General features: G+C 47.7%; 3 protein-coding genes across 3 annotated transcripts; 2 read left to right on the forward strand and 1 right to left on the reverse strand.

The window, feature by feature from the left end:
• Positions 1–2,952: 2,952 nt before the first annotated feature.
• On the forward strand, positions 2,953–6,226 carry I303_105613 (uncharacterized protein; the record flags this gene model as incomplete). Its single annotated transcript, XM_018408238.1, has 4 exons — positions 2,953–3,186; positions 3,279–3,348; positions 3,409–4,704; positions 4,767–6,226. The coding sequence occupies 4 exons, from the start codon at positions 2,953–2,955 to the stop codon at positions 6,224–6,226; spliced, it is 3,060 nt and encodes a 1,019-aa protein (XP_018261929.1).
• A 567-nt stretch (positions 6,227–6,793) lies between these two features.
• I303_105614 (uncharacterized protein) lies at positions 6,794–7,420 on the forward strand (the record flags this gene model as incomplete). Its single annotated transcript, XM_018408237.2, has 2 exons — positions 6,794–6,953; positions 7,191–7,420. 2 exons carry the CDS (start codon positions 6,794–6,796, stop codon positions 7,418–7,420), a joined length of 390 nt encoding a protein of 129 aa, XP_018261928.2.
• A 210-nt stretch (positions 7,421–7,630) lies between these two features.
• Positions 7,631–11,092, reverse strand: I303_105615 (uncharacterized protein; the record flags this gene model as incomplete). The annotated part of the gene is made up of 3 exons (XM_018408236.1): positions 7,631–8,334; positions 8,394–8,564; positions 8,626–11,092. 3 exons carry the CDS (start codon positions 11,090–11,092, stop codon positions 7,631–7,633), a joined length of 3,342 nt encoding a protein of 1,113 aa, XP_018261927.1.
• Between the last annotated feature and the right edge of the window lie 1,969 nt (positions 11,093–13,061).

The following is a 13,061-nucleotide window of genomic DNA, read 5'->3' on the forward strand; positions in this document are numbered from 1 at the left end:
GCGAGTCGAGCAGCTTACGGCGTCTCGGCTCGTCCGAGGAACAGTGATCGCGGTTGATTGATCTGCGGATCACAAGACGAGCTCGTGGAAAAATATTCGTTGATATCGATCGGCCGCGTGTGGTGGTTTGCTATTGATTACCGGGAATTAGATTAGTGGAAGAATAAGAGCGATATAGGTATAAAGGAATACAGGGATTTGGGGATTTAGGTATTTAGATACTTAGGTGTTTAGGGATATATGTCTTTAGATGATTGGACAAGGACAAGTGTTAGGAAGCACTATAGCATTAGCATTAGTATCAGTATGAAGGGAATTAGAAGGTCAATTTAGCATATCAGTTGCATTGGATTGGATGGATCAGAACAGATTAGAACTTGGACAAGCTGTTAGAGGGATATGGAAGGAAGGACAAACATATGTCCATGCTACGGTATCAAGGTAAAGTAAGAGTCCGTTTCCGTGATCTATCAATCTCCTTTGATCATTATGCATCATGCAGCACGCATCACGCATCATGCGTAAGGAGACCATAAGTCAAGGTCAAAGCGAAGGTGAACACGTTTATCAAACCCTGACTCGTATGGCTAAGAAGACTAAGCCCCCGTCTGCAGTAAAGGGAGTTCATTGTTTTGATCGCTCGAATATCTTTGTACCTGTGAAAGTCCATTGCGGGCGCCGGTCACTTCCAATGTTCGTTTGTCCATACGTTCATACACAATGGTCGATCTCGCAAGACTTGGAAGGTCCCGATGACGAAAGGCTGAATCTGACCACGTATTTATCTCAGACTTTGGCGAAGGCGTCTCATTTATTTCGGTAATCAGGATTCAACCTTTTTACAGGTACTTGAAAGTCAAGTCAACACGGCAAGTCGAGACCAAAGCGAGGCAAGGTATGGTAGGGTATGGTATATGGGCTGAAGCAGTCAAAGCCCACCAAAGCGGACAACTCTTGAGCAAATCCCTCCATACCGACTTGATAACGTTAATTATGTTAAGGATCCTTCCGATCGGCGTTGCTCATTACTAAAACTTTACCAGATTTGCCAAACTTACCAAACTTACCAAACTGACCATACAGCCTTACATGCTTACGCCACAGGTATAGACGTACAGACTTCGAGGAAAGAAGTTTGAAGTTTGGATTAATGATTCGCTTCGACGCCAGATATCACCATGCCGAAATATGAATACGTGTTGTTATGGGCCTCTGCAGCGACCAACTTATGCCTCGAGCCCTAGTCAAGCACACACTTCCGCGCTGGACATGTCTAGGTCAATTGGTGATTCCAATATTCCTATACTTGAGCCGATAAATTATACCGTTCCCCTTCGACGGCTCGTCTGCATATATACTCTAATCATTTTATACCATGCGATCAATCCCACTCTCGGTAAGCGCTGAGGGCGGAAGGCCCATTTGGCGTGGAATGTCAAGCCAATATGATAATATGATATTTTGTGACATGGCTTTCATCGACGTCGATCATATGTCTCATTAACTCTGTTTCTTCTCTTCATTGTTCGCCCAGTGAAGGAGAAGGAGACGGAGAAGGGTGCTCCGTTGCTGCCCCGTTTTCCTCTGTATGGACTAGAACTTGAATTACGGCGTGACTCGTAATTTTCATCTAGGTACTTGATACCGCGGAGGGTTTTCTGTTTATAATAATTACGAGGATTGGATTTCTGATTCGTGGGATGAAGGGGAAGAGCAAAGCTTCGCCAGCAAATATCAGGGCTAAGGGCAGTCAGTCGTCGAGGTGCCTGAAGGTCAAGGGAGGAGGTCGCCAAGAGAAAAAGAAAAACAGCCTGATCCAGTGAACGTTATATCTTCTGCATTTAGTAAATCAAGTAGGTGATTTATCGAACGTACTAAACAGAGGAAAAAGCACGTCCACAGGGTTATGTAACCATAATCGATCATCATCCCCTTCATTCCTATTTGGGCATTTTATTACTCAACTTATATGAAATCATGCTTCTATAGACCTACAGACAGACAACATCGACTGAGACATACCATACCTGACGAACAGAGCCCATTACCATAGTGGTCCAGTGATACATACGGCGTCAAGAAGAAGAAGAAGTACGTAGGTGTACGATTTAGACATAACAATCATCATCAAACGTAGGACACGAAAAAAAGAAACAAGAAAAAAGATCGACATAGCAAACTGGCTTCAAGACCACTCTGAATCCATACAACGATAACACACACACACCTCAGCATTGCATTGCGTCGCATCTTAACCTATCGTCAATCGACAGACAGCTTCAGACTACCACATCGCAAAAGCGAGGACGTAGTGAGAAGAGATCAAGACGACCACGAGAAGTTTACGCCGTGCACATAAGAGACAGAGCGAACCAGAAACTTGGGACCTCGTTGTTAGATCGATATATCGCATAGACAGGTAGAAAGGGCCCATCATCGTGAGCACTGATATCGATCGTATCATTTGATTTGCAAACAAACGGCCTCTGAGCATTATCCGAGACTTTGGGTTCGGTTTCTGGAATCACGGAACGACACTGAGACCTATATCAATGTCTTAGGGATCTTCACCCGACCTGTATTTCAATCGATTCGCACCACGTCGTATTAATCCGAGACAATCTCTAGAACGAAGTCTGGAGAACCCAAAGAAGGATACAGTCATCCGCTCACATCAAGGTGTACCGTAACGACGTGACCGGTTAATAGCTATCACGACTCCTTCTCGATTCCAGCGTCAAGGGCAACACAGGCAGATTCTCTGAATCAATCAATCAATCAATTCACCGATCCGATTCACTGGTTCTGCCCGCTCTTCTCGATCCTCTTCTTGACCTCCTACACCAGCACATTCAGCAGTCGTCTCCTTCTCTTCGATCGTCTAGAATCATGATTTGCCTACCTCGATAGAAGGCTTTCTCGTATCCGTGCCATACAACACAACAGGTCATCATGTCATCAACTATCATATCGAGCGTGATATCAGCCGCCGCTACGGCTTCGGCCTCGGTTGATATCAGCTCGGTACCGCATGTCACATCTCAGCACGATCGGAGCGACACCATCTTCGCAGTGGGTATAGTGATGACCGTGCTAGCTACTTTCTTCGTGGCGATGAGAATACTTTCCAAAACTTGGGTGGTCAGAAAGGTCATGTGGGATGATTACATCACGGTTGTAGCATGGGTGAGCTCGTCCTCTATTCTCTTTCTGACCGCTCCCCCGATTTCATCTACTCCGAGATCCTTTGGACCAAAGCTGACCTGAACCTGGATTAGCTCTTCTTCGTAGCTCTCGCGTCTGCGGTGATAACAGGCTCGCGGTCTGGGTTAGGAAAAGTTGGAGTTGGTATGTGATCATCACTCTGCACTGCACTGTTGGTACTCTAGCTGAGCTTGTCAATCTTAGATATCCACCCTGACTGGATTGGTCCTCTGCGGAAAGCCACCTACACTTTCACTGTATTCTACAATCCGGCGACCATGACAATCAAGCTCGCTATTTTGCTACTTTACAGGCGAATGTCAGAAGTCCAACCTTGGTTCCGTTACGGCACGTACGCTACGATGCTCATCGTTACCCTGGCCGGTACTGTCTGCACCTTCATCGCTATATTCCAATGCCGTCCCATCAGCGCAGCTTGGGCCACGGGCACCTTGGGAGATACCGATGCCGATGATACCGACGCGCAGTGTATCGACGTAATCGCCTTATTTCTGTCTTCCGCGCCCGTCAACATTCTCACAGATCTCGCCATCCTCTTGCTCCCTTTACCTATTCTCACGAGTCTGCGGATGGAGATGAGGCAAAAAGTAGCTTTGATAGCTACATTCTTGGTTGGTGGGTTTGTCACTGTGGTCGACATCGTCCGGATAGCATACCTGCAGCAAGCGCTCAAGGCCGAACGGATATACGGCGATCATGGTGAACTAAATGCCAACACTCAATTCGGCGACTTCACGTTCTACATCAGTTTCTCGATCATGTGGTCATTCATCGAGATCTCCGTCGGGCTTATGTGTTCCTGTACGTTGGTCTTGAAACCTTTGATACTCAGAGTGGTACCTGCCATACTGCGGAAATCGAGGGAAAGGGGTCTAACTCAAGCAGAAACATATCACTTGACTCGTCTGTCGAATGGATCACCGCAAGCCGAGCCGGAGAAATCACCCAAGTCTCCAATGTCTCCGCGAGCCGAACAACGCATCACACCAGTCTTACCTAGTATAGTCGAAGGAAGTGAAATTGCTGCTGGAGGAGCTAGGCGAGAATCAGACGGTACAGAAGGAGACGAGGAAGGTCAAGGGGATATATTTGATTTCATGGCGATATTGAAAGAGGAACCACCGCAACATCATTCTCAGATCTTCACCAAGGGTCAAGGTCAAGGTCAGAACGCCGGTCCTGACGGTCTCAACGTCCCAGTAGATGATGCAGCTAGGAAGAAGAGGGCAAGATCCAGATCGAGGACAAGAGGCGGTAGTGGATCAAACGAAAATAATAATGGTAATATCGGCACGAATACTGTGACTTCTGTGTTACAAAGATTGCGCCCGAGACAGTTCTCAAGAAGTACCAAAGAGTCAGAACAGCCGCAGCACACTCAAGGCCCCTCGGCTAAATTCTTCGATTTTGTTAACATGAGCGGCAAGAAGCCATTGACGGAGTTGGGACAAAAAGAAGCTATTGGTCCAATCTTATTCGGTCAGTCGCTTCGCTTTTCTGATTGTTCCCGGCGGACGCTGCTAAATGCTCTTTGTTTACAGTCAGCATCCTCTTCTTCATGTGGGGTTTCTCTTATGGTTTCATTGGAAACCTGAACGGGGAGATCGAAGGGTTCCTCGGTTTCAGCCCTTCGCAGAGTCTCGGTCTTCAGAGCTCCTACTGGGTCGCATATGTGGTCGGCCCGATCACGATAGGTTACTGGATCCTCAAGAAATTAGGCTTCAAAGCTACCTTTGTCGCTGGCCTGACGATCTACTCTACCGGAGCTATGGCTTTCTGGCCTTCAGCCGTCTTGACAAGTTATCCTGGATTCGTCATTAGTAACTTCCTAGCTGCTTTGGGGTTATCGGTACTGGAAACGGCCGCCAATCCATTTATCGCTTTAGCTGGTCCTGGAGAATTGTCCGAAGCAAGATTACTCTTCTCCCAAGCCATCCAGGCGATCGGATCCTTGGCAAGCTCCCTACTATCGCAACAGGTATTCTTCAAGAACGTCGACCAGTACCGATTATTCAAGGTCCAATGGTGTTACCTGGCCGTATCGATCTTCGTGCTCATCCTAGCTGCGATCTTCTACTATGTCCCGTTGAGCGAAGCTACCGACGAAGATCTGGAAATCAAGGCTGAAAGACGATTCGAACATGCCAACATCCAAGCAAATTGCAAAGCTTTCGGTGTCCCCGCAAGATGGTTCATCTTGGTCGGAGGAGTCTTCGTCCTTTCGAACTATGTCTCCGCTCAAGAATGTATCAGTTTTGCGTGGAATACCTATGTGATCGACCTTAAACCTTCCGCCGATATGCAATGGATGCGAACGATAGGTCAAGCATTATTCTTCGCTTCGCGCACATTAGCTTCTTTCGGATGCTATATCGGCATACCGCCTCGGCTCATTTTGGCCTTTTGCGTGGTCGGAGCATTCTTGACTTCGCTCTTACCTATGATCCTGCAGAACCAGAATCCGAACGGCGCATTGGGAACTATCATTTTACATTTCTTCTTCGAAGGCCCGGTCTTCCCCTTGGTATTCGCCATGACAATCAGGGGTCAAGGGAAACACACGAAGTCGACTTCGATGGCGCTGATAGCTTCCATCGGCGGGGCAGCTGTCTTCCCGGCTATTTCTTACAAGGTTGAACGGGATCATCCGAATAACAAGTTGATACCACTCATCATCGTCGTGGTATTATACGGATCCATGTTCTTCTTCCCTATCACTACGAGTCTGAACCGCAATCTGAGGAGATGGATAGATCCGGGATGGTCGAGGAAGAAAGTGGGCGATAAGATTGCGCCAGATCATGAGACTCCGCCCGAACAAAGACATGTACCGCATTACGATAGAAGGACCAGAGAAGATCTGGGTATAACCTCGATGAATTCGCTGAATAGTCATACACAGTCGGGAGTGGTAGGTTTGGGCTTGAACCTGAATGGGGCGAATCTGAACGAGGTGGCTAGTTTCGGTAGCGTAAGAGGGATACGGGATTTCGATGGTTGATGGTTAACTTTATCAAGTTCGTGTGAGCTCTTGGGGCGATTGTATCAATGTATCGAGTACCGACATCCTATGGGACATTGACTTCAAAGGGGTTATCATACTGGTAGAAGGGCTTTAGATCAAATATTCATACAGTACATACGTACATACATTCACATGCGCTGTGAACAAGAATCGCAAGGTAGCTATATATAGGCATTCATTTTCACATATGTTGTATGTATCATTCTCCGCATAGCTGTCCCCGTGCCGACTTGAGTCGATTGGTTGCAGAAGCATATTGCATAGTGAATCGTGAACCGTGGACAGTGAATGATGAGCCATACTGGCGAACGGCCCGGGTCATATCCGACCTGTTGACCGGTTGAACTGTTGAACTGTAAATCACTCACTCCTTGTGCAGTTACGTTAGGACATCTCGCTCTCTCCACCATCCATCGCTCGTTCATACGTTCATACATGACTAAGTGTACTATATTACCCTTCTCGAGACCGCATTCACAAACAAAAACAAAAACGCAAACAAATACAAGCAAAAGCAAAAGCAAAAGCATAGGCTCGAAATCGATGCTACCTACGCGTTCACTGCTCAATAAGAAAATGCCATTATTCTACGCGATCTGCCCGGATTACTCGGCGAACCCTTCTGAGACGCTGAAGAACCGGTTGAAGGTTAGGCCGGAGCATTGGAGGAGGGCCGAGGAGGATAAGAAAGCTGGGATTCTTGGTGGGTATTCCTTCTATCTTTGACTGTGGCATTGGCTTTGCTATCCCGGTGTGATTCTTATCACCGTTCCTATTCTCTTTCCCATTCCTGTTCGTATGCCTCCCATTCATCCTCTCAATTCTCATATCGAGTCGTACCCACGTACTTGACAGGCTATACCATTCTCATCGTCGCAAAATACCTCATCGTACTGTGCTATAACAGTCGACTGTCTGACCATCAACTCACCCCCCGTAGAATTCGGCAGAGGTACCGTCCCTCCACCTACATCGACTCTACATACCGACCCCAACTTACCTCCAGGTCTTCAGGCGATGGACGGGTCGATCATGTTTCTGAGATACAAGACAATGGAGCAGACGTGGGAGAGGATAAAGAGCGACGTATATTATACGGGAGACGTCTGGGATAAAGACAAGATCCAGATTGGACAATTCATCAAATTGCCCGGGGAAGGCGATGATTGATAAATTACAATGTACTACCTAAATTCATCCTCTTGCTATGTGCATGATGTGAAATGATATGCGACCACGGGGGACGAAGTGGTAAAACAACATGTGCGGAAATTCAGTCTCATTATATAATATATGATGAATCTGCAGGCCCAGGGTCTACAAGCTAGTTGTCGAAAAACCAAATAGCTACAGGCTAAAAGCCCAAAGCCGGAAACAGACCTAACTCTTCATAGCTAGATTCCGTATCTCCCATAATCTCTTCTCCTCCTTCCTCTCCCTTTCTCTTTCCCGCATCTCACTGGTCGTGCCACTACTTGAACTACTCTTGCTGATCCACCCTTTCATCTCTTTCTTGTGTCTTTCTTCTGCCGCTCTGCATTCTTTCCACAACTCTCCACTGACCATCATCATCGCTGCACCTTCATCCCCTTCCCACGGCGTAGCACTCAAACTATTCGAAATCGTCGTCGCCGTTGTTGCCGTAGACGAAGCGATCGAAGATTCACTTATCAACCTTGACGTCCAATTATTACTATTGTGATTACCATTCCCTCCTGATCCAATAAACTTGTTAAGGAACTTCCTTCCACTTGATCGAGTAATCGTACCCCCTCCAAGACCCGAATAATCTTCATCTTCATCGTCCGCCATACCTTCGAACGGATCAGGTTCATCCTCTTCAGGACTCAATATACTGATCCATTTCATCTGTACCGGATCGAACTGCATATCCCCTACTATCCGAGGTGCAGATGCTGTCGATCCAACGGGCGAACTCAAACCACCAACACCGACTGATGAACCAGTATAATGGGTGATCAGAGCCGGTCTGGCAGAGGCAGAGATCGTATCGAAATCGCGCAAGATCGATTCGTTGCCTTCCCATCGCAATGTCGAGGGATTCCAAGTCATCTCGCCGACGACTAAGGTCCACACACGACGTATCAGCAAGGCCTTCCATCTAATCCTCGAGCGTACTCACCCTTCTTCTTGTCTGCGACGCCAAAATGCTTGATCAAAGCGGGTTTCCTGTTCTTCCTCTTAGTCGAGGCGGTACCTGACCCAGATTTCTTGCGCTTCTCACTCTCCGGTGGGGCTGGAACAGGCTTAGAGAGATGATTAGATCGATCTCTCGGATGTGAGGTTTCAGGTGCTAACGGAAATCCGGCATCAGCATTACAAACAAACCCGCATTGAGGTATAAATTCACTCACCTCGTCTACTCGGTTTACCCAGACCTAGACTACTGATCGAGCTTCCCTTGATCGTGGATTTGTGCTCATCGTCAATCGTCAGATCATCAATCCCATCCAGCTCGCTCCCATCACCCCACGCCTTATGTCGTCGAGGCATATCGACCATCCTCTTGACGTTCTCCCCACCGTGATACGATGGGTGTTGCTGAATTTTCTGCGTATGGGAGTGATGCGAGGTACTCGATGGTCCGGAGATCGAAGTGGGGAATATCGAGTTGATAGGTGGTCGGGTTTTCGCTTTCGAGCTTGAGGTAGGCATCGTCAATCGAGATGTCGAATTATGATATCGAGGCGTATCAGCCATGGTGAAAGTCTTATCGGCTAAAGCATCTTGTAAGGACGCTAAAGACTGTTTACGGGCAAGACTCGGTGATTGCGGAGGTGGGGCTATGTGGTAATGCGATTTCTGGTGTCGTAATCTGGAAGTGGGGGTTTGTTGGGGAACAGGCGAAGGACCTGTGCTTGATGGAGGCAGTGACGGTAATAGGGCTGATTGGGACGACGAGGGAACGGGAGGAGGTAACATGGAATGTATATGACCTGATCTTGATCTCATAGACTCTTTCTCTCTTCCCGTCAGACTTGGCGAATCCACCCTTTTAGTGTTATCTCGCAGAAGTGTCGTGGCTGAAGCTGAATTACTCCTAAAGGATAGGCCAAGAGACGATTGAGTCCTCTCCCTAGGCGGGTTGAAGGGGACTGGCGTGATCCTTCCCCAACCTTGTTCACGCTGTTTCTCCCATGCCTTCTCTCGCTCTTTAGCTACACTCTTCGTAGCTCCGCCCGACCCCGATCCGAGGGCTGCGGCACCCCGCTTAAAGGTGGAGGTAGGGTACTTGTCTCGAGCTCGTTTCTGAGCTTTTAATCGATGCTTACTCAGCTCTACTCCAGGTTCATCAAGTACCAGCCCATCTTCGAACGAGTCGTCTAATTGATGACCTCTTCTAAAGCTCTCGTCCGCCGTCGCAGTGCTATGGTGGTGATGAGCGTGATGTCGAGACGGGGTAGGCGCAAATTGAGGTTTTCTCTTCTTGTCTAATAAGGAGTTGAGCTCTTTCGACCGTTGATTAGAGAAAAATGTTGGTGACGGTAAAATCAATCCAGTTTCCATGTTGTCCTCATCGTCTAGACCAAAATCGTCGGTTGGCTGTACGAGGATATTCTTCGAGCGCGACTCGTTGGGAGTCTCGGGTAGACAATCTGATATACTGGTAGCGGAAGTCTCTGATCTTCTCTTGTTGATACCACTTCCTGAAGGAGAATCTTCTGAGCCCCAACCCCAGCCTGATTTCTTGGTACTGCTATTCGGAGAACCCCACGACTCCGAACCGTTCGTCGTGGCAGTCGACGCGTTCGAATGTCTCGGTTTGTTATGATGGCCTTTCGCTTTTGACAGGTGTTTAGGCTGAGTAGCTAGTGTGAGATTGGTGAGGTTCAGAGGTAAGGCGAAATCGGATTCCAATTCCAGGTCTATCGAATCTGGATCTTGTGCTGGCGGGGTGGAAGGTACATTGACGATATTGTGCGATGCAGTCGAAGCTGCAGTAGGAGTTGATGATGATTTCGCTGGTCTGAGGGTAGGCTCATTTCGTGGCTGAGGTCGAGGGGGAGGTAACATCGCTTTGAGCGTTGCTCCAGCTTTCAACGTCGCTTGATCTTGATCTTGGTCTTCCACATCTAAATCGAATCCTAGATCATCTAACGCGTCTGCAGAAGGCATGAAGCCTTTCCTAGGTGGAGAGAGGGTCATCCTCCTTATCGCACTCGTGCTTGATGATGATCTGCTTGCTGATGATGATGAATGTCGTGGTAATCCTTCTATAGGTTGACTGGTTATTGGAATTTCTTTGATGTCATCGAAATCGACATCCGCTTCCCATGACTTCTCAATTGCCATCGCGCGAGCTCTGACGGTCCCCTTCATTATTGGGCTATTGGGTGATATCGTTCCCAGCTTGGTTATGGTACCGACGCCCGTGGGTCCATTTCCTATCACGGTGCGTGTGATGGAGGACGAGGTAGACGATCTTGGTCGTGTCTTTTGCGATTGTGTCTGAGAGTGTGCATGTGATTGCGGTTGTGAGGGGGGGAACGTATCTGGTAAGTCAAAATCATCGTCGAATCCATCAAGCAGCTCTTCGACATCTTGACCCTTCTTCAACTTTAAAGTCCCCTTTCCGGATCCCCCACCTGAGCTGATACCGGTGTAAGATTGACGGAGGGGCGACGAGGCGTGTTGGCGAGCATTGCTGATTGACGAGTGAGATCGATGGGATGTCGAAGTGGATGAAGTCGAGGAAGAGGAAGGTGAAGTGGGTAGGGCGAAATGATGGGCGGAAGGGGACAAGTCGAAGGAAGGGTCTTCTGTCCAGTCGTCGGATGGGATGAATGTTCCAGCGGGTGGTGGGGGAGGTACTGGGGACATGGCCGCTGAGCGAGTATGCGCTTCTCGAGTGCAGTGAATCCAAGTGGGTGTGTTGTAAGAAATTATAAAGTTTGCGAGCAAGGAGAGAGAAAAGGATGTATGGTATGGTAACACTTGGGCTTTGGTACGGAGTCCGTGCGAATAGGCGTTTACTCGAACCGCTCTTCGTACCCGAAGAAGCACAACACAGCTATTTCTGTGACATTTGCGTGTCGTCTTTCATTCCATATCTGTTGACCTGCATTCTTGTCACGTTGAGGGTCTATATGTGGTTTTAGTCAATGACATTGTTGCATGATATGCATATGAACAATAACAATCATGTCAGTAGTTTTGGTTGTTGTTTTGTGTTACTTTACACCGTTTCAACGTTGCGCGTCGTGATACAGCAACAACACACAGCTTACGTAATCCGACCTAGCAGTGGCGATGAACAATGATGATTTCTTTTACTTTCCTCGTCATTTGTAGCGAATGCATACGTAGTGAGACATGCATGGGCAGAGGAGATACGCACTACAACGAACAGATTATAGCTGAGTGGCAGAATCAATCACAGTTGCGTATCTCTGATGCGATGCAGATGACCTTTCGCTCCGATGTCACACTCTGTAAGTTGAATCCCGACGTTCACCCACATAACCGAAGCAGGTGCAACCGTACACAATGCAATCCCTGAGTGATACCAAGCATCGACTCGAAGATATAGAGACTGATTCTTAGTCGCTTGAGCTCGAAGGGGAGATCTTGGAGAAGTATCAGATGAAGTGACTCGCTTTACTGGCTCTCGCACCAGAAGCACAAAGTCTCTTGAACGCTTTTCATCGTGTTGGATCCTTTTTGTCATCGGGTTGAGCAGCTGGCACGCTTTGACTGACAAAAAGGCACAATATGATCTGAATTGAATCTGCTTATACACTGATGGCTGCCTCGAGATTTTATCACTATGACACATTAAGTACGTCAATCAAGAATGGCGTTCTTACCCCGGGAATGAGGGGGAGAAGGATCAGAGAGCCTCGAAGAGCGGTGTATCTCGCTTGAATGGTCCTGGTTCGGATCTCGATAGTAGCCCCTGGACGCAAACGATCCCAAGAGTCACAACAAACATCTCATCGTAAGTCGATCGACGAGAATATCCAAACCATCACCTCACACCATATCATTGCATTCTATCGTGTTATTGCCGGGACTGATCAATGTGAATAAGGAAAACGAACAGTCGGCTGATCTGTAAAGCTGGTGTGTAGGCAGATAAATCGACAAGCAGCCAAGCAGTCAAGCAGAACAGAGCAATTGTGGATGGGCTTATCCTCAGCTGTACGACTCCACAGATCAAGGACTGGACACCCTCCGTTCGCAAATTATGTCTCTTCGTATCGCCCATGACATAAAACAAAAGAATCGCTATTGACCTGCTTTGCGTAACTTGAAGACACAGGACCGATCACATGTATAAACTTGCCCCCTGATACGACGACGCATGATTGATAGCTCTTTATTCATGGCCAAAGATAACAGCTCAAACATAAAGAATCAGCCGGACGAAAAGTGCCACACTGGCAAATTTATACTGAATCCGGAGCTCCGTGGATTATCCGATTTACAGTTGGCACAAAACACATTTCCCGCGGCCGAAGTCCGCGCATCGTTCTTCCTGCTAACGATACAGCAGTCCAACTCCCCAGCTAGTTCGTATTGCCATAGAGCTCTAATGATGAGACGTAATCCAAAATCTAGTTCATCTGTGCAGAGAGTCAGTAGACTTGATCGAGTCAATGCATATACCCGCAATCACCGATCTATCAGCGATGTCTCAACGATTCAAAGTCGTCATACGCTCTTTGCCCCGCTAGTGTTAGCCCCAGATTCACGGCAATCGCTTTAGCGTGTAATTTTAGTATATCTGGAGGCTGCTTTATGTACACATATACACATCGCAGCATGACTCCCGGTAGTTAGACGGATA

This window comes from Kwoniella dejecticola, chromosome 6 (assembly GCF_000512565.2).
Source record: "Kwoniella dejecticola CBS 10117 chromosome 6, complete sequence".
Lineage (NCBI taxonomy): Eukaryota > Fungi > Basidiomycota > Tremellomycetes > Tremellales > Cryptococcaceae > Kwoniella > Kwoniella dejecticola.